The sequence below is a fragment of the Chanodichthys erythropterus genome, chromosome 3, assembly GCF_024489055.1.
Source record: "Chanodichthys erythropterus isolate Z2021 chromosome 3, ASM2448905v1, whole genome shotgun sequence".
Classification (NCBI taxonomy): Eukaryota; Metazoa; Chordata; class Actinopteri; order Cypriniformes; family Xenocyprididae; genus Chanodichthys; species Chanodichthys erythropterus.
Genome location: NC_090223.1, coordinates 32618546 through 32642968, shown reverse-complemented (window position 1 = coordinate 32642968; position 24423 = coordinate 32618546). Strand labels below are relative to the sequence as shown.

The 24423-nt window shown below is 36.2% G+C and overlaps 2 protein-coding genes across 5 annotated transcripts in view; one reads left to right on the top strand and one right to left on the bottom strand.

Moving 5' to 3' along the window:
* Positions 1-368: 368 nt before the first annotated feature.
* dexi (Dexi homolog (mouse)) lies at positions 369-4091 on the bottom strand. The gene is made up of 2 exons (XM_067381869.1): positions 3257-4091; positions 369-3169 (listed from the first exon to the last, which is right to left on the bottom strand). Exon 1 carries the CDS (start codon positions 3691-3693, stop codon positions 3424-3426), a length of 270 nt encoding a protein of 89 aa, XP_067237970.1. The 5' UTR covers positions 3694-4091; the 3' UTR covers positions 369-3169; positions 3257-3423.
* A 110-nt stretch (positions 4092-4201) lies between these two features.
* The window catches only part of clec16a (C-type lectin domain containing 16A), a 98369-nt gene continuing 78147 nt past the window's right edge, over positions 4202-24423 (top strand). For 2 of the 4 annotated variants that reach the window (XM_067381865.1, XM_067381866.1), the window contains exons 1-9: positions 4202-4405; positions 4933-5061; positions 5179-5312; positions 5398-5546; positions 10339-10444; positions 12847-12970; positions 13158-13332; positions 14364-14414; positions 14534-14647. In XM_067381865.1, coding sequence (XP_067237966.1) covers positions 4332-4405; positions 4933-5061; positions 5179-5312; positions 5398-5546; positions 10339-10444; positions 12847-12970; positions 13158-13332; positions 14364-14414; positions 14534-14647 — 1056 coding nt within the window. In that variant the 5' untranslated portion in view covers positions 4202-4331. The remainder of the gene's footprint in view (positions 4406-4932; positions 5062-5178; positions 5313-5397; positions 5547-10338; positions 10445-12846; positions 12971-13157; positions 13333-14363; positions 14415-14533; positions 14648-24423) is intronic. The other 2 variants (XM_067381864.1, XM_067381863.1) reach the window with 1 other exon arrangement.

Below are 24423 nucleotides of genomic sequence, written 5' to 3'. Positions count from 1 at the left end.
CGCAGCAACAGGTCCAGGGGGGAAACGTTTCTGGGACAAATTGTTCCAGGTAATTTTGGTGGAAAAACATCTATAGATCACCAGGGCCCAGTTGTTCAAAAAGTTTAATCTGGATTAGAATGAGCAAAATCGGACTGGATCACCCTAATCTAGACACAAATTTTAATTTGACCAAATCCAGATTAGGCTACTAATGCTCTAAATGGGATCACATTTCACAAAGTAGGCTGCTACCTATGTAAAGAACAACAGGTAGAATAGAGGGTCACTTTAAGTGTTTTTATTTGAAGAAACAGAAAACAGCACAATAAAACAATACAAACATTCCCTTCCATTTTCAGTTTCCTTTAAACAGTCAGACCCCCACGAAGACCCTAAAGGGCCATGGTGATGGAAAAAATGAGGTGGGAGAAAAAAAATAATAATTTCAATGTTAATTATGTTCTCTCACAAAAGTTTTGCATTGCGTTCACCTGAGAAATTTTGAGTTTGCTTGCAAAGAACTGAAAAGTTTTGCAATCAAATGCAAAGCTTCTCAGAGGAATGCAAAACATTTGCGACAGAATGTAAAAGCATAAAAATATAATTTGTCCAACCATATCATGGTTTTTCCGATCAACATGTTCCTTTAGGGTTTCCATAGCCCCTCATCTGACCCACAACAAATAAATAAAAACAAATATACATGCAATAAGAGAAGTTAGAAACTACTTTTGACTAGTTCATCTCTGATGATTGGGTCACTGTAATGAAGATACGATGATAAAACAAGTTAAAATTAAATATATTATATTAGTTTGACATTAACAGCTGTTTGAAGGATTATTTTATTTTACTGCCCTGAAAGACTTAATAGGTAGCCTAATGTGTGTGTACTTTATCACTGCACACAAATCAATTGCAAAATATATAAGTATAAGTGTATACTGCATATAAATGTTGTATTATTTGTCCAGTTTTAAAGTTTTATTACAATATGCTCCTGAAATCCATGCTCAATCCACCCTTCTGCTGGGATCAGAATAATCCTGATATCTTGGATTAAAGGTTTTCCTATCTTACAAAAAAGTTTTGAACAACACAATCTTAAGGTTTGATCCAGATCAAAACCACGATTGGATTACATGATCTAATACGATTTCAAAATTCTTTATTTCTTTTGAACAACCCATTTTCAAGATATCCAAATCTGATAGCCAAAATCTGATCAGATTACTTTTGAACAACTGGGCCCAGATGCTGTAAGTCATCCTGTTTGTTTTTGAAGTATTTTATTTATGAAACTCTACAGTAACTTTTATTTTTGTGGAAGAGGTAGGGTTATGGTAAGGTTTAGGGTTTAGGTTAGGTTTTTAGCTATAATTACCATGAGTTTGTATTAATTTGACCCTTCTCGTTTGTTTGTGGCGCTTGGTGACTGTTGCTACGTTTAAGTCCTTCTGGGAAGTTTGTGTTTACATCAGGTGCATTAAAGTCACTTTGGTCAGAGCAAGCTGGCAGTGGACCTTCTCTTAACTAAAATACAGCAAGTTTTTTTTTTTTACTCTTTTTCTAAATGAAGAACAAAGAATGTGCATCAGGTGTGTTTTGCTTTTTTATGTTTTTAATTAATTTAGGAAGCCACTGTAAACTTTATTGTATTGTTATATTACAGTGCTATCATATTTTGTGCATGCATTTAGCTTATTTTGTTGTAAATAAAAAGAAGCCTGACAATGTCACTACTAAATTGCGTGGTCAGTATTGTGGTATTCCACCACATTTTTTACTGACACACCTCCAACTCGTACGGATCGGGGCTCAAAGAAAATCCTCAGCTTCACCACTGGTATTTACGTCATTCATGTGCGTTCAACATGTAAATGCGATCTATCCGACATGACTTGAGTGCACCATGTCTACAATCACACACTGATGACGACGAGTGATGTCTGCACAAGCAGGGGATGCGGAGGAATGGAAATACATAGGCTGACAGACAGGTAGGCCAACCTATCATTGCATTCGGACTGAATGCAATGATTGGATGAACATTTTTTGTTCTTGAGGCTTCCACAGAAGATATATGTTTTGTTTTTTTTTTCTCCATTTTTATATTTAGACCACTTCTATTATTGACTGCTGAAGTGAAGAGAATTTCAACCAATATAACAAAAAGTATTTCACGAGTTTGTTTCCTTATAAAATCTTTAAGCTAATAAGGTTAAGCGTATTTGGCTTGCTGTCTGCTGTGGAGGGGCTCGAGGAAGCAGCTTCAACTCGAGCTTGGATATACCCCCCCACGGCCTTGAAGAGGAGTATGATAGATGAGATGCCTAAATTATGTGGTGGAGTTAGGGAGGTGGAGGGATATCGAAACAACTGATGCCAGAGCAGGGTGAGTAACTGCTTATATGCTCTGGTCATTAATTGAAAGATTAGGCTTCACTCCTCTTGAGATTATGTTTGAATTTCACTAATTGAAAGATTAGATGGGTTCACTCCTCCCGAAATTACATTGTCAACTTCACTTATGAAAAACACTGCCTACCCTAGATTTATACTAGATATTGATCAAGGCCACTAACTGAATCTTTGTCCCAGTTAGGATCTCAGAGTAGTTCGCTGTTAACACAGTATGTTTTATGTAATATGGCAACAGATATTTAAAAGTCAAATGTGACACCATGGCAACACAAAGTGAAATTATTCATTTATTAAATATATATATATATATAGACAGAGAGAGAGAGACAGAGAGAGAGTTGGTAACTGAATCTCAAATTTATCATTTTCAGGCTGTCACAAATATGAAGTTCCAAAGACAGTCTTATAGAAAAATTCAGAACACCCTGTTTGTCTCGTGACGTATTGCTTATTTGAATAGTATTAAAGGGAACGAAACCATGCTGAGGCATTTATAAATAAGGGAGTTTCTACAGGTAATAACAAGCCCTTGCAGGGCTGACACAGAATCCTGCTCGAGTGCTGAATGCCAAACTAAAAATAAATAGGCTAATGCAATATTTATATCCACAGTAGCGGTTAGTGCCAGAATTTGATCTCTGAAGAGATACTGACTGGCAGCTCCATGGAAAACGACATAGTCCGTTCGGCTTATCTGTTCCGGGTAAATATTCCATGTGGCACGATAGCTTGCTTGCAGGTCAGTCCCCTGAACCTGAACAGCCTGTGGAGACACAACAATTTAATTAATGCAAATTTATATTTTTGAGTATGAGTCATAATCTAAATACTGACCTTTAATATTACTTACTTATTCCTGAAAGTCATTTTTTTATAATTTGACCACTGCAACATATTTTTATGTCTGCAGAGACGATATGTAGTTCCTTTTGACAATGGTTCTCCAGTAACCAAATGAATCAGCCAAATGGCACCTTCCCCACAAAAGCTTCGGCTGCCTTTGCCAGTCATTGTGGTTTATTCCAGATATCCCTCAAAAACATCCAGCTCAGTGTCTGTGTCATAGGGAATAGAGGCTGGGTCAGAGAGAACACCCAAATCCACCAGTGCCTGGTCCATATCCTCTGGCAAAAATACTATCCCTATATTAAGGACTATGTATTCCATTAAAAAGGCATAGTAAAGAATTAAGACATTGACAAAAAATAGGCCAAGATAAAACATATATGGAAGCTCGTTGATTAGCGATTCAACTGAATCTAACCGAGAGTAAATTGAGTGTGTCATAGACTCCAAAACATAAGATTCAGTCTCATTGAACAGACTGAAAGAATCAAAAGCATTTAATCACGCTTTATAGGAGACAGGTCAGTGTGGATCTATCCATTTCAATCAAAAGCGCAGTGATGCAACTCCCTTTTCAGCAGGATTCCCCTTTCGATGTATGTTTCCACTATACAGAAGATAAGTTAGTGAAGAACAGCATGTTTGAATGTTCCAAGGCCGCGCGCTGCTCTTTGACATTAGGACAAAAATATCCCGACTCCCTCTTAAAGGCGCTGGCGACGTTTACAATTCAGAAATAAAAACCATCCAGGGGCACGACGAAGCTTTATAACGTGTGAAAAACAAAACAAACGGCGCTTTCTCATGACTTCACCAAAACCGTTGCAGTCGCACGGAACTATGGGAAATTGAGTTCGCACTAGTCTAGTGCAGCGATGCGAACTCGTTCTGACGACTTCAATAATAAACTACAAATCCCATAATGATATGGCGCTGAAGTTTGGGCTGTCATAAGCGATAGGTCGACAGGTATGTTTTCATGTGAGGTTTCTGGGCCTTCAACTGCTGCGGATATGGATCAATTCGCCTAGCAAATTGTGTTAAAAACATACATATTGTGAAATAAAAACACCTGAAAAATGTTCGGCCGTTCAAGGAGCTGGGTCGGAGGACAGGGGAAGTCCAAAAACATTCATTCTTTGGATCATTTGAAGTAAGTTTTTATGGACCGTTAGCAGCTATTTCGCTAGCGCAGCTCGTGCAGTTTAAGCTTTATAATTCAGCCAGTGCTTGTCATTACTGTGGAAAGTCACTAATAGTCAGTTTAGAAAATGTAAACATGTATATTACGCCTGACAGAATTTTTGTACGATGTTAAACTGAGCGCACAGGAGCAAAACTGTGTGTGCAGTGTCAAAATCTAGTGAGCTGCCTACCAAGACATCATTTTGTGACATTTGGTATGCACTTGTGTTGCCCAAAAAAGCTGTCTTGACTATATTTTGAGCCACAGCTGAAGTTAACATACGGTTGTGTGATTTGGTGGGTTAGTTTATTAAATACATTATATCTGTCTTATTAAATATATCACTTAAAATAGTTTTCTGTTATGCAGAAGTGGTTTATGGTCGTTACGATCTCAAATACATTACAAATATATAAGTTAGATGGGCATAATATGAAATATCTTGTGGCATTTAAGTAGATTTTGTATTATTATTATTGTTAATTTTTCTTTAGGTATATGTACCATGTCCTAACAAAGAACACAACAGTGACTGATCACAACAGAAATCTGCTGGTGGAAACGATTCGCACCATTACTGAGATTCTTATCTGGGGTGATCAGAATGACAGCTCTGTCTTCGAGTGAGTTTCACATCTCTTTGTTATTATCAGATTTGAAGTGTTTCCACATGCTATTTTTGCAATAAAATGACAGCTAAAATACAAAACATAACCGTGAGCATCATCCTGTCTTCGTAGCTTCTTTTTGGAGAAGAACATGTTTGCGTTTTTCCTCAACATACTACGGCAGAAATCCGGGCGGTATGTGTGTGTCCAGCTTCTGCAAACGCTCAACATCCTTTTTGAGAACATCAGTCATGAGACTTCTCTCTGTGAGTAAAACCCCGGACAAAGTTCAAATTCTAATTTGATGTTTATGTCCTGACCATTTAATATGTTGTTCCTTTCCTTTTTTAGATTACTTGCTGTCGAATAACCATGTTAACTCCATCATTGTGCATAAATTTGACTTTTCTGATGAGGAAATTATGGCCTACTATATCTCCTTTCTGAAGACTTTGTCTTTGAAACTCAACAACCACACAGTGCACTTCTTCTACAATGAGGTAAGGTGCATTCACTTGGACAACTGTCATTTTTCAAATGACTGTTTATGTACTGAAAGCAGAAGAGGGGCTTTTATTTGTGGGCTTGCATCATGTTTAGCAGACCACTTCCAGGAAGATCTAACCGTTCACAATGACTTTGTAAAAGCGTGTTTCCTGTGTGTTCATCCTGCTTTAGCAATTATGTTCTTTCATTTTGGTCAAATGCAGGCCAGCTGTTAGTTTACAACCGTTTTTATGTGGATTGGAAGGTGACGGAAATGTTTCAGGGCTCCTTTGTATAGGGGGAAGTTATTGGTGTACTGTAAATGGTTGTATTTAACCCTTGTGTGTTCTTTATTCCGTGGCACCTTTGATGCTGTTAATCGTTGGTGTCAGGAATAGAGAGGGCCTGCGTGGAAGGATTCGCTCTATGAGAGAGCTGATGCTGCTGCACTGTTTGTAAATACAGTCTCCTAATGTAAAATTGAAGTTAAGATTGCTAAAGTATCATTGTAAACCAATGCATGTTAGGAAAATATCAAGACTACCAACTGTTAAAGATTGATGAAGCTTATAGAATCATCTTGAATGTAGAATATAAGCCCAGATCAGTGTAATGTATCTGAATGACATTAAAAAAAGCAATGTTTTGGGAGTGACAACTGCATTTAGTTGCTTGAAGAGCCACGTGAGTCTGAGTGATAGTGATAACCATAGCAATATTTTGTGATCTCGTGGTAAACATGGAAGGAGTTTAACTAGTATTGCTGATGGAACTAATGTAGCAAACAAAGACATTAGTAAATGAGTGATCTGAATCTCCTATCACAGCACAAAAATGATATCACTGTATGAAGGATTAAACACTTTGAGTAGTTAATCTCACTAGATTATATTCTCGTTTTATTTGGAACTTCATGGACACTAAGAAAAAGATAACATTTATATCAAATGATAGATAAGTCTGGCATCTGTATTAAAACAGATCCATAGTATGTAACACTTGGGTTTAAAATAAAGCAATAAGCCCCAAGATGACGTGGTTTACAGTGAATTTATAACAGCAAAGGGGTGTTGTTAGGCACGACGTGGAGTATAAAATGGTTACCACAAATATTAAAGCCAAAAAAATATGTATTAATGCAGCTTTCATGAAGTAAAAACATTAAAAGTCTATAGTCCCTGACCGTGAACAGCAACAGAAGATACATTTATTACACCATTAGATGGCGGCAATGAGGGAGTCACTCAGTCGCAAAGACTTTTATATTGAAACTTGGGTAACACTTTACAATATGGTTCATTAGTTAACATTATTTAACTACATTAGTCAACATGAACTTATAATGAACTGCACTTATACAGCATTTATTAATTTTTGTTAATGTTAATTTCAACATTTACTAATACATTATTAAAATCTTGTTAAAGCTGCTGTCCGTAACACTTTTTTTTGGTTAAAAATGATCCAAACTCAATTTTTGAGCAAGTACATAACCAGCCAGTGTTCAAAGCTATCTCCTTATTTTAGCTCGATTCACAACGGTAAGCTTGTAATAATGTTTTATAATAAGAGTGACGAAATTTCGTGGGAAATTCTAGCATGCAGCAGTTCGTCTTTGCATCATTACATCACGTCTGTAAACAGAAAGAAGGAGTCCAGGCCAGTCGGTTTTATCATGTGAGGATGCTGCTTGTAGCGGATCATTTATAGTCTGTTCTCACAGCAGCTGAAATAATTAAACATCAATCTGACACTGACAATCATCAGTGACAACTGGAGATTCACCCGTAGTCAAAAGCACAAGACTTCAGACGGCAGAGTGGCTACAGAAATTCAAATCTACAGGTAACACTAATATACACTAAATAAATACACATAGTCACGCAATGCTGATGTTGTTAACATTAACAATTTGAGAACAAAGTATAACCGTAATAATAATTTGTAGCGCAGTAATAATAATCCAGGCTAAGCGATTGTTAGATTTAATCATCATTGACAGCACGATTTATTGTAGGCCTAATGCTCAGTTGGTCAGAACAAAAGTGGCAGAAATGTTACTTATTTGTTATTTTTGATATTTTCCAGTGAAAATTCTTATATTGGTCATATTTGCAAGATGTAGAATCTGTTATTCTGAAGTACAGTATCAACACCGGTGTAGTGATTGACAGCAAACATTAGATTCATCCGTGCTGAGCCGTGCCGAAGCACAACGCACGTAATGATAGCAATTCCGCATATGACTGCAATTGCAGGTTTCAAACAGAGATGGCGACAAAGAGGAAAATGCCAGACTGCAAATTTAACATTAGTTACTGCACTGTGAACTAACATGAACAAACAATGAACAACAGTATTTTCATTAACTAACATTAGCAAAGATTAGTAAATGCAGTAAAAAATGTATTGCTCATGGTTAGTTCATGTTATTTAATACATTAACTAATGTTTAACTAATGAACCTTATTGTAAAGTGTTCCCAAAACTTGTTGTGAACACGGAACAAGACTCAAATGACAAATGCTTTGACTAGCGCTGTCAGTGTCAGCAGGGCATGGGAAAACCCATTAAATGTTAAAAGGACAAGATCGCAGCGGACATTCAAACAGATTTTTATTATGAACATAGGACTGACCTGAAGGAAAATGCTAAATTTGAATGCAGGTAATACCCTCGTCACTCGATATCTCTCTCACAATACTCTTCTACATAATACAGTAGGCTTCAGTGAACAAAATCAATAGAGAACAAACGTTTACGTTGCTAAGAGTGGTTGCTAAGACACTTAGTGGCGCAGTGATACTTTGTAATGTGGTCAGCTGTATGTTTTCGGGAATTTTACAACAGCTTCAAACTCTGCTCAACCAATCAGAATCAAGGGCCGGAACTATCCGTTTTATAAACAAAAGTAAACTAATATATCAAAAACAGTGCTAAAATTTTATTGGATGAGCCACATATTTTTTAACCCTAACCTTAAATTATCTGGGTAACACTTTACAATAAGGTTGCATTAGTTAACATTAGTTAACTTCTTTAGTTAACATGAACTAATTAACAATACCTCTACAGCATTTATTAATCTTTGTTAATGTTAATTTCAAAATTTACTAATACATTATGAAAATCAAATGTATTTTTTAACATTAGTTAATGTACTTTGAACATTGAACAATGAACAATGAATTTTTATTAACTAACATTAACAAAGATTAATAAAAACTATAACAAATGTATTGCTCATAGTAAGTTCATGTTAGTTAAAACATTAAAGGAACACTCCACTTTTTTTGAAAATAGACTCATTTTCCAACTCCCCTAGAGTTAAACAGTTGAGTTTTACCGTTTTCGAATGCATTCAGCCAATCTCTGGGTCTGGTGTTACCACTTTTAGCAAAGCTTAGCATAGTTCATTAAATCTGATTAGACCATTAGCATCTCGCTCAAAAATGACCAAAGAGTTTTGATCATTTTTGAGCGCCATGTTTAACCATGGGTGCAGCAGGCGCAATGATATTACGCAGCGCCTGTGACCCCGTTTTCACGGGGAGCGTGCCTTGCAACCATGGAGACATTTGTGAGAGGCAATGCGTAATATCATTGCGCCTGCTGCACTCATGGTACGGCAGCAAAGTCCCTTGATTATTACGCCGGAATGAGAGTATAGTTCCTAGACATATCGGCCTAGAAAATCTCAACTTTTCATTTTCTGTTGGTCTTAGTACACGATGTAACTACAGAAGAGTCAAGTTTTAAATAGGAAAAATATTGAAACTCTTTGGTCATTTTTGAACGAGATGCTAACGGTCTAATCAGATTCAATGAACTATGCTAAAAGTGGTACCGCCAGACCCGGAGATCGGCTGAATGGATTCGAAAATGGTAAAACTAAACTGTTTAACTCTAGGGTATTTTCAAAAAAAAATGTAGTGTTCCTTTAACTAATGTTAATAAATGAGACCTTATTGTAAAGTGTTACCATTATCTGGTATACCTGTCACCACACATCAGTAGAATGTGACAAGTTGCAAATGTGCCAAGATGCGAAGATGTTCTGCAAACATAGTCAAAAATACTGTGTCCTACCCACTACTACTTAGTATTTCTTCATCATTCTTATGTCTAAACCCTGGCACTGATTAGAGCCATCAATATATTTGTTTCCACAGCATAATAACAATATGGGTAACCAAAATATATCATGGTTTCGACAGTAATATAATAAATGTTTCTTGAGCAGCAAATCATCATATTAGAGTGATTTCTGTAGGATCATGTGACACTGAAGACTGCAGAAATGATGCTGAAAATTCAGCTTTGACATCAAAGGAATAAATTACATTTTAAAACACATTCAAATAGAAAACAGATATTTTAAATTGTATATCAATATTTTACTGTATTTTTTATCAAAAAAATGCAGCTTTGGTGAGCATGAAGGACTCCTTTAAAAAAAATCTAACCAACTCCATACGATGTGGATTTAATGTAAATGCATTTGTCACTACCTGAAATTTTCAGTACTAAAATAAGGAAAATCACAGCTTCATTAAAGTGCTATATATAGCAAGGATCAGATTAGATACATTTTAAACCTGTTTAGCAGCCAGTAGCATTCCATTCAGGGATGCTTTTCAATTTCAGTGAAGTTATGCATCCATTTCTTCTGCTCTTGTAGATGTCCCGGATTCACATAAGAGAATTAAAGTACAGGTTTTGTGTAATGTCACTAGTTGCAGTTCTCCTCTCTCTGAGCTAATCCTCCTTGCTGATGGCCTTGCTCTCTGTCTCCCATGCTTCTAGCACACTAATGATTTTGCCCTGTACACGGAGGCCATTAAGTTTTTCAACCACCCAGAGAGCATGGTCAGGATCGCGGTCAGGACTATCACACTCAATGTGTACAAAGGTGAGTAGAGCCCTGACTCAGCTGCTGCTGCCGCACGATCCTTCTCTCTGCTGTCAATCTCTGTCATGCCTCTGATGCATGGGCATGCTGACGCTGCTCTCCGCCATCTGTGAGTAACGCACACTTACATTTAGCGATCGCCGCTGATTCTACACACATGCACGGGCACAGTGGGGTTTCACTTGGGTATGGTCATGTGCTGAAGACAAAAGGGCTTTCGCTGATCTGTTTCTCTGGCTTGAGCTTTACATGAATCCTTCTTCCCTTCCTGAATAACTGACTTAACATTTACTATCTGCTTGGTGCTTACCCTTGGATTGCAGTTCATCTTATAGCTAAACAATCAGTGCCTGTGGAGATTGTTGAAGTATTTTGGTCAAACCACCATTGGTGCATGTTACTGATGTTAATGTGCATACAGTGGCCAACACTTAAAAATGTATGAATGTCATTGCATTAAATAAACAACCTTCTTTTTTTAAAATAAAAGCCAGTTATTGTTATATTTTATGCATAAAATAGTTATAGGTGAAAAAAAACAACCTTACTTATCAGTCATTTGACAAATGTAGGCCTGCTCTGAAACAAAATGCCTATGTGCCATTGATACTTTTACAGATTACAGAGTTTGTTTTATAGGTAGGTCAACTACAAAAAATGTGGAGTCCCACGATCATTTGGTTATAATTTATGACTTGAATATCAGTTTGTATTGAACTACCATTAAAAAGTTTGGGGTCTTTTTTTTTTTTTTTTTTTTAATAAATTAATGATTTTATTCAGCTAGGACGCATTCAATTGACAGTAAAGACATGATACAAAATATTTCAATTTCAAATAAATGCTTTTCTTTTGACCCTTCTATTTATTAAAAAATCTAGAAAAAAAAAAAATCACGGTTTCCACAAAGATATGAAGCAGCACAACAATGTTTTCATCATTGATAATGATAAGAAATGCTTTTTGAGCAGCAAATAATCATATTAGAATGGTTTCCGAAGGATCATGTGACACTGAAGACTGGAGTAATGATGCTGAAAATACAGCTTTGCCATCACAGGAATAAATAACATTTTAAAACAGACCGCATTATTATTTTAAATTGTAATAATATTTCACATTTTTACTGATTTTGCTGAATTTGACAAATAAATGCAAGCATAGTAAGCATAAAGAGACTTATTTTATAAACATTAAAAAAGTTACTGCCCCCAAACTTTTGAATGGGAGATATACTATGCATATTTTTTATTTTATATAATGCAATGATGTTCATTTATTTTTACCTGTCGCTTAAGTGTTTGAATACTTTGAATATTCTGTGGCCACATGGGGTACAATTGACATTCTTGATATGGCAGATCACATGCATAATTATTCTATAAATGCACCGAATTAATCGCAAAGAAGCAGTTAAAATCTCTGATTGTCAGAAATAGCAAGTGGGTGTTATGGATTACCTTTGCTTTTTAGCATGTCCTGGCAGCTTCATATGGCTGGTCGATATGTCTGTTGGTTTTTGGGCTGTTCTTGGTTCCAGATGCTTTTTTGTGCAGGTTTAGTACCAGCCACTAGGTGGTGTGATTGTTTCATCTTTTGGCCTCTAGGGCCCAGAGCTCCAGTAGCTCAGTCCCTTCATCTTGTTTAATCCTTTGTCTGTTCTTCCCCTCTCCTTCTATGGTGACTCCTGTGTGCCTTATTCCAGTGTCATGTAAGTTGGTCAAATTCAGAACTTTCTTGTGCCACTTGTATTGCATGTTCTCTTGAATTGTTTTTTAAACTCAGTTGCTTCTTTTGTCTGTGTACACAGGTTTGCAATTCACATGATGATAATAGTTAAAAATACACAAAGTTTTGGTGCTTATATTTAAACCCTCTTTTGGCTTTGATGGTGTCAGTTGTATTTGTGTGTTTTTATTTATTTATTTATTTATTTTTCTTAAAAAAGATGCGTGAGGTTCATTGAGCATCCTCTAGTCCTTTAACTGATCATTATAGCATCCATAAACCTGGATCAACTTATTATGATCCACCCACAAGACAAACCCTATTCTTTTCCTACTATTTTATGGCATAAAATAAGCTTAAAAACATTTTGCAACATCTAATACTCTCATCATGCTTAGTACAGGACTTGTTTATTGCATAGGATCAAATATAGTCCAATTTAGCATCCTTTAGCGACTCTGCATAGACGACATAATTTAACGTAACCCTCCAACATCTGACATTGCACATTGCTCTTTAAGTAACCTTCGTTCATTTTTCCATCACTGTGTCTGCCGCTGTTGTGTTATTAGTTATACTAACCTCACAGTTCCTTTCCCACGTCACTGTGGCTGTTACCTGATCCCTCTGCCTGTTCTTGAGTAACCGTGTTTACTCTTGGTCCTGCCCTGCAGTGGACAACCAGCACATGCTACACTACATCCGGGACAAAACGGCCGTGCCGTACTTCTCCAATTTGGTCTGGTTCATTGGTAGCCACGTCATCGAGCTGGACAAGTGTGTGCAGACAGATGAAGAGTAAGGTTTTCATGACACTTTTTTTAATGTGTGGTTCATCTCCGCACCACTAGGTGTCACTATAGACCATATTTGTTCACTGTGGAATTCATTTACTAAACCATCTGAATTCAAAACATAGCCTGCTCATGAACATATATGATTAGAATATATTGCACATTTTCCCATATATACCCATTCTCATCAGACATAAAAACAGAGGAAAACTCAGTGATCTGGTAGCTGAGCATCTGGACCATCTCCACTATCTGAATGACATCCTCATCATCAACTGTGAGTTTCTCAATGACGTGTTGACGGACCACCTGCTCAACCGCCTGTTCCTGCCCCTCTACGTGTACTCTCTGGTCAGCCAAGAGCAGGTGAGGACACAACTACACGTCTGTTTATTAGTACTTATAAAGCACATATTAATGCCTTATTCTGCATGACCATATTCTACATCCCTTGATCCTACCCAATACCAAAATTAACAACTACCTTACTAACTATTAATAAGCAGTAATTAGGAGTTTATTGGGACATATTAATATTTAGTTATTAGTGAGAATTGGACCCTAAACTAAAGTGTGACCCATAACTCTTTTATTTTGACATAGGTTCAGGTTGATTATTCTTCTTTTACTTATTCCTGTTGAGCATTTATGACTCTTTTGAAACCATAAAAGTTAATGGCTTCCAATAAACTTTTACTTTCTCATTTGGAAGTGTTGGTGATCTTAATGTTATATAACATTCTGCATGCAAAAGTTCAAGATTCCACTTCCACTATTAAATTGAGAGTGTATTCATTTGTATCTTTACAGCATTACAGAGACGTTGAGGCTTTATATGATCTGTGCAGTTTACTTGTGATAAGACACTTTAGTATAGGGGACACATACAAACTATTAACTACGACTTTTCCCCCAATAAACTCCTAATTTATTGCTTGTTAATAGTAAGGTAGTAGTTAAGTTTAGGTATGGGGTAGGATTAAGAATGTAGAATAAGGTCATGCAGAATAAGGCATTAATATGTGCTTAATAAGTACTAATAAACAGCCAATATTCTAGCAATATGCATGCTAATAAGCAACTAGTTAAAATACCCTAAAATAAAGTGTTACCACACATGCTTACTGCACTGCAAATATAAACATAAAATTACAATTTAAAGTTGAAAGTTTCCCTTTTTTTTAATAATATTTTAAAATTTATTCCTGTGATGAAAACAGTTTTGCTTTTTAATGCTGCTGTAAAGTATTAATTTCTTTAAAAAAAAATAAAAAATACTTACTTGCCCTAAAATTTTGGACGGTAGTGTATAGTAGTGATCCAAGCATGGTGATGTCATTTCTGGCTATTTCCACCTCAAACCAACTTGTTGTCTTTTCTTTTTTTTTTTTTCCCAGTCTGATGATCGTAAGATCAACCCCCAGGTGTCACTTTACCTGCTGTCACAGGTATAAAAACATACTTTGGTTTTGCTGAGACTTGCAATGAGTAGATTAGCCACTATACACACAGTTTGAGCTGCACACATGTGGTCAAGTGACGACATATATTCCCCCGACTGTCATAGGTGTTCCTAATCATCCACTACCAGCCGCTCGTCCACTCTCTGGCTGATGTCATTCTGAACGGAGACTTGTCGGTGTTCACTGTGCAGACAGAGCAGAGCGCTCACAAGAGTTCAGTGAGTACATCTGCCCGTTGGCTTCTTCATTTGGAAGTTTATTCAAGAGATAACCAGATGGTTTCAGGATTAATCCCTACAAAAATCCATTAACCACTTAGGTTCATGCCATTTTATGGGAACAAGTGACTCCTAGTCAATTAAAAATGTTGTCTTAATTGCCCTTTTACATGACCTTTGGCACTGTTATGACATCACACTTAAAGTTCAAACCATATTAAACTCAAATGAAATCAATGCATTTGCAACCACAGTTTTTACCATTAACTTTGCACATTTCCCGCTAAGACTGGGCGATATCATACTGAGATCTTTCCGCTAAGACTGGGCGATATCATATTGAGATCACAGTAAAATGTATGTCGATACTGATGATAAGCTTTGGACATTTTTACTAGATATGGATTATCACCAGTGTATTACACAGCAATAAATAAATGCAACAACAGCGAGTCAGTCTGCAGGGAGCTGGCAAAGGGAAACCTAACTTGCGCTACCCTCCAAAGCTGAGAAAATTATTTTTTTTTTTAAAAAAGGTAACGCAATGTCAGTGTTTTGTTTGTGTGTTTGTTTTTGTTTTTTTTAAATAAAAGCACAGATTAAGGGCCTCTTCACAAAAATGCATTTTGCTTTTAAAAAAATGGTAGACGAAGATCAGTGGAACAAAAAAACAAAACAAAAGCTCATAAGACTTGTTTTTAGTAGTTGAACTTCTTTTAACTTGAGTGCTGTGTTTTTAGAATGCTCTGTCATGCACACGACGCTATAAAAGAGAGACGGATAGCTGCAGGTCATAACAGGCGTACACAGTTCTACAACAGAGACTAACCCTACCCCACACCCTAACAGGCAGTTTTCATGACCAATTGTAAAGACCTTTTGGCATGCACCCTATCTTTCTAAATCCAGTCTTAAACTACCTGCGTAATGCAACACACAGACACACAGACACACACACACACACACACACACACACACACACACACACACACACACACACACACACACACACACACACACACACACACACACACACACACCTCATTGCTATATTGATACTATGGGGGGGGGTTTACAACATTTTTACACAGTGTTGGTATTTAACACTGTTTGTCATTTAACAGTGTGTATACTGTATGTATACAATAAATACAAGTAGAAGTAGAAGTAATAGTAGTGGTAGTAGTAGTTAAATTAATAATAATAATAATAATAATGATAATAATAATGATAATAGTAGTAGTAGTACTATCAGTAATCTGGTGGATTTTTAAAAAATGTACTGTAAGGGAATACTATTTCTTTTTGTTTTAAAAGCATTTACAATTATGAAAATGACGTGTTTTTGGTGAGCTCATAATGTAATAAATTTCTCATAATGTAAAAAATATTACATTATGAGCTCAAGATTTTATTACATTTTGAGAAAATTCTTACATTATGAACGTTGTATTACAATAATTATGTAATATTTATTACATTATGTGCAGTTATTACATTATGAGTTGCTACAGGCATGCCCATTAGTTTGACCTGCAGATACCCAAACTTGACAAAAGATGTGAGCACAATGGTTACGATGGTGACAATGGTCACACCTAGCATGTTTACATAGAAAAACAATGAAAAAAATGCATTCTGTGTCAAAATATGCCGCCGGTCGGTTCCAACCAAGGCAGAAAACATGGCAAACTTTTTCTATCACCTGAAATCCCACAGAGAGTACAAAAATGCAGTTCTGTGTTAATATGTGTTGCATAATGACTGGTTTACAATGTTTACATTTTACATATTATGATCATATTACTTTGCTTTATCGCCCAGCCCTACTTCCCACTCTCTTGTTTCATAGCAACCTTGTAAAGCCGTTTTTGTTTTTTTGCTATTATGCTTTTTGTGAGAAGGTCAAAGCGGCACACGATGCTCAAGGTGCATTAAAGCCATATGAAAGGTGTGAGTCATACGAAAGTGCATTTAGTTTAAAGGGCATTTATTTCTGTTCTTTATTTACAGGCAATTGGTAGATCTATCTCACTCTCTGCTGTGGGAGGTTTATTAAGGCTGCTTTTATGCACAAGCCTTAATGAGCAGATTGGAGGCCTTATGTAGAAGACTTTCCGTAGATTTCATCCTAAAAGAGTACGTAGGCATACAAGCCAGATTTTGCATACGTACAAAAGTTTTCAGATTTATAATCTTGCTTGTGCCAGAACCTGCGCAAAATTCCCTTTATAAACCCAGTCAGCGGAAGACTGTAAAATAATCATATATGACTGTAAATGCCATCACGTTTTGTTAATAGAAATCTTTGACTATCCTTGTCTTATTTTAGAAAAAAAAATACCAAAATTGTATAAAATACTCTTCAGGGAAAGTTTTCAAGGAAGATTTATTCTCATACTTTTCCACTGGCTAAATAGTATTTTTAATTGTTTAAAAAAAAAAAAAAAAAAAAAATGCCTATAAGGTAAACATACATTTTAGGATGTTAATATATTTTTAATGGAAACAGGTAGTCCTTATTTTTGCATTGTAAATTATTGTCTGACTCACTGACAAAACATTTTAAAAATAAAATGTGCATATCTAAATATTTCCTATCCTCTGAAATATTCCAAAATCTATCCGTCTATCCTATCATTCCAAAATGTATTCTTCAAATACAATTATATTTTTCATAATATTGTGAAGATCATGAAATGGGTTATCTTTAGGCTGCTGTCTGTCTGTGAACGACACTAGTAGCACACCAGCATTCAGCAGAGGCTGTACAGTACTGTGTACAGTAGCTACTCTTCAGAAGATCACCGAGTGATTCCTTCAGTGTCTGTCATTATGTTGCTAAGCCATCTGCTTAGACAGAGAAAATGCACACCATTGATCATTATTCACTTGAAAATATTTTCTCAAAACATGATATTTAGAAGACTTATATTGGAATTATCATGTGTCAAGCAATCCTCACTGTAGTTAAAACATTTAAATGCAGCATGCCATAGGAAAAATGTTCAAAAGCACCGCATTCACTATAAATAATATGGTTCAATATTAATATTATAAAGTGACGAGAATATTTTTGGTGTGCCAAAAAGAGGAAAGGAAGAGAGAGGAAATGTCATTGCTCCCTATGCAGGCCTCACTGAGCCATTGGATTTCAACTAAAATATCTTAATTTGTGTTCCAAAGATTAACGAAGGTCTTACGGGTGTGAAACGGCATGAGGCTGAGTAATAAATTACTGAATTTTCATTTTTGGGTCTACTAACCCTTTAAGGAGAGTGGCATAATTTAATGCTACAATATGTCGATTTTTCGCTACTAGAGGTCGGCTGTTCAAAACAAAGGCGTAGCTTGATGACGGCAAGTATGAGCGCGGAATCATTGGATATGTCGTCTTCTCCTCACAGCCAGTGGAAAAGAATCGGGACAGGACTTTGGCAGAAGTCATGTTCATGGATGCGATTAATAATGTTACTGTAGTATGAAGCAGAGATGGAGCGATTGCTAATGAGAGACGAACGTGACACGTCTTGCGAGCAGCGAAACTTTTATGATGTCGCAGTCGCCACTTCCGCTTCTTCCAGTCAAGTGTATGTGGGGTAAAGAAGCGCTGTTTATCATATTAGATACTTTTGAGTGTGTTGAAAATGATGTTATAACGTTATTCTGTGTGTTCGCTCGGTGGCTGCTGAGAGACACTTGTTGCAGACTGCAGTAAGCTAGATCGAAATTAGAAAATCATATTAAAAAATGCTGGATGGCTTGTGCTGATTAATGGCATGCAATTAGTTTTAAAATATATTATATGATGGAGAAAATGCTGTATTACTTGACAAAATAGTGTTTTTCTCTGAGGCATGGTAAAAGCATGGTACTCTCGGAAAATCAAGAAAACTAGATTTAAACAATAAGACTAAACGTGTTGAGCTATATAACAATAATTTGTTTTCTGTCTATAAATGTAACCAAATAGTTGTTCCCTTGTCTAATAAAACATGTAATATATTAAAGTGCCTTTGGTGTTTCCATGGTTTCTATAAACTAAAACCAGAAACCGAGGGTAATGCAGATATGACGCCATTGACAGGCGACTCCCGGACACGTACGGTATCCTTGGTTAAAATTGCGATTTTCTCATGATTTACAAATAATTGGAAACATTTGGGGTATTGTAAGTACTCTACTGAACAAAAAAATAAGTGGCCTAGTGGTTTTTGGATATTTTACTGCAAAAAGCTTACATATTGTGCCTTTAATCTAAATGTGGAAATTGAAATTTTCAAATGAAAAGCTGTTTAAAATCATTGTTTTTACTTCATTACTTTGTTCACTCCAGTAAAAGAGTTTAGTTCCAACCATAATCACACCTGAACAAGCTAATCAAGGTCTTCAGAGTTACTAGAAAATTGCAGATAGGTGATCAAAATTGCAGATAGGTGATCATAGTTTGATCAAGGTCTTAACTAAACACTGCGGGACAGTGGCCCTCCATATGTGACATGGTTGACCCTTGGGTTTTGCACTCAACGTAATAGCATACCTCCAGCACGTAAACAACTAAAAAAAAATGCAGTTTAGTACGTGAGTATGCCAAGGAATAATTGAGTGTAAAAGTAGGCTACATCAAATAATTATTACAATAAGTTAGGTTACCATTGTGTAACATGCAAATTAAAATGATATACATTTATTATTCACAATATGGAAAGAGGAAATAAAACATAGTTCCTTAAGAGCATGACTCAAACATGCCATTAATGGGCTTATTCAAGTCCTCATTCATTTTTTGAGTTATTTTTATCCATTCCGCATCTCCCACATTTATGTTTTAACAAGGCGGTCTGTGTTGCAAGTTGGTGCATGAAGATACTTGCCAGGTTATGTGTCACTACTCTGCTTTATTAATTTATCCACTGTAAAACTCGGACACCGACACACAAATGTGGCTTTTTGATAATGACTGTCCTACTACAGGATTTAACACAGTAACAGCTAACTAGCAATTACAAAAGACATTGTAAGTCTGTCACAGGCAATTCTAATTACATTTTTCATTAATTTCTTAAAATATCCTTTGACTGTTCTGGCCCGCCATCTAGTGGCGCATTTATTTTTATTTTTTTTTGGCCCGATGCCAAACTTACTTGCTGACCCCTGATGTAAGCTCTTCATACACCACTGAAAACATAGTTATGTGTATTATATTCCATTTCTGTCAATAGATCCTCCTAAATTTTACACATTGCACGTTAAATGTCAGATTCGGTGTTGTGATTGGTCAGATCACCTGTCAATCAAACTCCTGGTAAAGGTTGAATTTACATTTGTTATTTTATCTATGGCTCGTTAGATCTAGAATTCTGAATTGAAAAAAAAAAACAACAACGTGGTAAGTTTACATTTATTTTAATTAATTTGAATGGATTAAAGAATGAGAGAGAGAGAGGGAGAAATCATATTTTTGTGCTATTATAAACATAAGCACTATAAGCTTCAGCCTTTATTCAATATTTACTTACTGGAAAATGAGTTGTCATGGCTACATTAGACTGGCTAAAATGTCCTCTACCTCAAGGAAAATTCAATGTGTCAGATTTACAGTGACGTGTCCGAATTGCTTGCTAAATGTTATCACGTCTTGATCACTTAAAAGATGTCAGTCAAGCGATACAGTCTCACTGTGCCCTTTTTTTTTAATATAAGATGCCTATCAGACCCCCTAAATAAACTTCTCAGAAAACAGGTAGTTTTGAAACACCGCTGCTCCAGTCTGTGGATGAGATGGTTGAAGAGGAGAAGAGAATTCTCTTTGCGGTTTGCCTCTGCTCTTGTTATTTTCATGAGGGTATTTACACTGAGGTAAGGCAGGCAGATAAGAGCGCTGTGATATCAGTGGTGTTAATGGGCTGCTTTGAAGTCTGTTGCACAGCAGACATCACTGCAGCGTGTAGGTGGATGTGAGACTGATTGTGTATTGCCGCCTGTAGCACATAACTTGTTTTTTTCTATATATTTTTTTTTTATTGTCTGAATATCAGAATCCGGGCCAAGCCGTGCATATGCACATATGCAAATATTTGCAATAAAAGCGTCCCTAATGTTTGCCTGGCTGAGTCGTTCTCGTATACCTGGCAAAAACAAAAGCACTTAAATGTCAGATTTGTTTCTCAGAGAGTGAGTGAGTGAGAAGAATGTCATGCTTGCTTAAACTGTAGATTTCCACTCTTATCAGAGTGTTATGTTAGGCAAGGCAAGTTTATTTATATAACACATTTCATACACAATGGTAATTCAAAGTGCTTTACATGAAAAGGAAACAAATACATAAGAATAAAAATGGAATGCAGAAGAAATAAAAATAACGATAAAAGCATATAGCCCTATCAGGATGGAAGAGTCAGTGAGTTTCAGTCAGAATATTTGTTGGGTATCTGTGTGTTTAAATAATTCCAACCAGACAGCAAGATTTAAAGGTGCCCTAGAACGCTTTTTCACAAGATGTAATATAAGTCTAAGGTGTCCCCTGAATGTGTCTGTGAAGTTTCAGCTCAAAATAGATGTTTTGTAATTAATTTTTTGAACTGCCTATTTTGGGGCATAATTAAATATGCGCCGATTCAGCCCGTTTCCCCTTTAAATCTCACACTCCCGTCCCCAAGCTTGCGACTCTATAATACATTGCATAAACAAAGTTCACACAGCTAATATAAGCCTCAAAATGGATCTTTACAAAGTGTTCGTCATGCAGCATACCCGATTATGCAAGTATGTTATGTTGAGATTCGCCTGTTCTTCAGAGGTCTTTTAAACAAATGAGATTTACATAAGAAGGAGGAAACAATGGTGTTTGAGACTCGCCAATTCTATGGCACCTTTAACATGCATTAAAGCAGTCAGGAATAAAAAGAGGATGAATAAAAGATTGATATAAAATACATTAAAACGGTTATAAATAAAAACAAGAAAAAAAAATTAAAAGAGCAAAAAGATGATGCATATAAAATGAAGTGTAATCAGTTTGACTCCTGTTGAAGCACATCTGATCTCTTCAGGAAGCTGGTTCCAGCTGCTGCTGGCGTAACAGCTAAAAGCAGACTCTCCTTGCTTTGAGTGAACCCTTGGTATTTCTAGTGATTTGATCCTGATGACCTATCAGTGATCTGTTGTATTGTATTGAGCAGTGTATTGAGGTCCTAAGCCAGTGGTCGGCAAAACTGGCCCCCCAGCAATAACCAGATTATTTTAATAGCGGCTGGTTCTGAAATAGATCTTCGTCTCGTGGTGCCGTCTAATATTATCGTGTCTACACTGAACTCGACAAACCGACCGTTCGAACTTGGACTATGTCAGAAATAGAACGGGGAATCCGTTTACTGTCGGGAATGTGTTGTCACGTTGTGGCGCATCCAGTGTAGACAATATCATTATAATGCTATTATCTTTAGAACACATTGCGTTGCTCACGTCCAGTGTTGGTATTATGTTCTTTGAAAACAGCGACAACTTTGTTGCAGATAAAACACACCGGCTTTGCATTCACAAAACTAGGTAGGATAGCATAGTTGTCTTTCCATTCTTCTTTGAATGCCCTATTTTCGCTGTCAACTTTTCTTCTTTAGACTTTTTGATGGTGCCATTTTCTCTCACCAGCTAGCTTCAATGTTAACATCACTCTGCAAACAACATAATAGCCTACCTCCAGCATGCAAAAAAAAAAGTTTAGTGCGTGAGGATGCCAAGGAATAATTGTAAGAGTGTGTAAAAGTAGGCTATGTCAAATAATTATTACAATTATTAGGCTCCATTGTGTTCAAGCAAATTAAAATGTTACACATTTATTATTCACAATATAGAAAAAGGAAATAAAACATAGTTTGTTAAGAGCATGACTCAAATATGCCATTAATGGGCTTATTCAAGTCCTCTTTTATCTTATGAGTTATTTTTATCCATTCTGCATCTCTCACAAATGTGTGTTTTAGCAAGGCGGTCTGTCTTGCAAGTTGGTGAATGAAGATATTTGTCAGGTTACATGTCCCTACTCTGGCTTTTTGTTAATGACTGTCCTACTACAGGATTTATCATAGAGTAACAGCTCAAAACCAGTTACAAAAGACACTAAGTCTGTCACAGGCAATTCTAGTTGCATTTTTCAATTAATTTATTAAATTATACTTTGACTATGTTCTGGACCGCCATTTAGTGGCAAATTTTTTTTTTTTTTTTTTTGGCCCGATGCCAAACTTAATTGCCGACCCCTGTCCTAGGTTATTGAGTGATTTATATACAAGTAAGAGTACTTTAAAATCAATTCTAAATGCAACTGGAAGCCAGTGTAAAGATCTGGGGACTGGTGTGATATGTTTATATTTTCTGGTTCTGCTCAGAATCCTGGCAACAGCATTCTGTTTGTCTTAGGGTCTTTTTGGGAAGGACAGTGAAGAGTCCATTACAATAATCCACCTTGCTGGTGATGAAAGCATGAACAAGTTTCTCTTGACTGGAAACAAAGCATCTAATTCTTGCAGTATTCCTGCTTTTATATGACTACTGAAACTAAGGTCTGACTCCAAAATCATACGAAGATTCCTGACTTGGTTTGCCTTCACCTTGAGAACTTCATCCTTGTTTCCAAACACAATGACTTCAGTTGTCTCTTTGTTTAAAGGTGCCCTAGAATCAGAATTTGAATTTACCTCGGCATAGTTGAATAACAAGAGTTCAGTACATGGAAAAGACATACATTGAGTTTCAAAATTTTTTATGTAAATCTCATTTGTTTAAAATACTTCCGGAAAACACTCGGGTCTCAACATGTGATCACCGCGTTTTTTTTCTAACCAGTGTGAAAGAGACTCAAAATACTCAATTGAGTAAAGTCAATGTTGCACATACAATTAAGAGCTATACACCATTTTAATCTATGGAATATCTTCTTTTATTTGTGAACACTCAGAGTAAAAACAAAATGTTGTGCTTCTTGTAAAATAAAGAAAACTAACATGATGCGTGATCTCTCGTCTCCCTCTGAACGAAGTCCAATCTGATAGTTCTCAGAAAATGAACTGTAACTTAGTGAATACTAATCACAAAAAAATTAGACTTGTGTCTAAAGAAACGTTGAAATGTCAGGTTTTAAATCGTGTAAGTCAAATCGAAAACAAACATTCTGTGTTTATGTAATCTGTATGAAAAGAGAGCCATGTCAGAAGTCCTTGATTCAGCTCATTATCCGCTAATGCGGCCACGCCCACGGAGCCAGCGCTATTCATACACAAATTCTGAGTCAATACATGCATTCATTGTCTCAATCGTGTATTTATTGTCTTGAAAAGTGTTTTGAATAGCCATAGTTAGCGATCTCTGGCCTCTGTTAGTTCAGTTATTTCCTGGATTGCCTATTCTTCTTTAGCATTGGTATTTGTGGACTTAAAGTGCACAGAGCGCCCTCCAGCTGCAAGTATGAATTGAAAACAGTATCCAGCGTTCACAGTGATGACAATAAATATTGAATAAATATTACTCATCTGTATAGAAAATTGACATAAACATGAGAATCCATCAATATTTCTCCAAATGTGCATGCTTTTAAGCTAAAAGCCTATATGAAATGCCATAGAGGTAACATAACTGTTCAGACACTTTGTATCATAGAAATGCATTATATTTTAATAATAGAATAACACTATTTTAAAGTGTAATAATATTTCACAGTATTGCTGTTTTTTCTGCATGTTTGATTTACATTACGATGAGCTTGAGACATGATCAACAGA

Bases quoted from the DNA above. Each gene is read 5' to 3' on its own strand.
- dexi (XM_067381869.1), bottom strand. From the start codon at position 3,693: ATGACACACTCAATTTACTCTCGGTTAGATTCAGTTGAATCGCTAATC.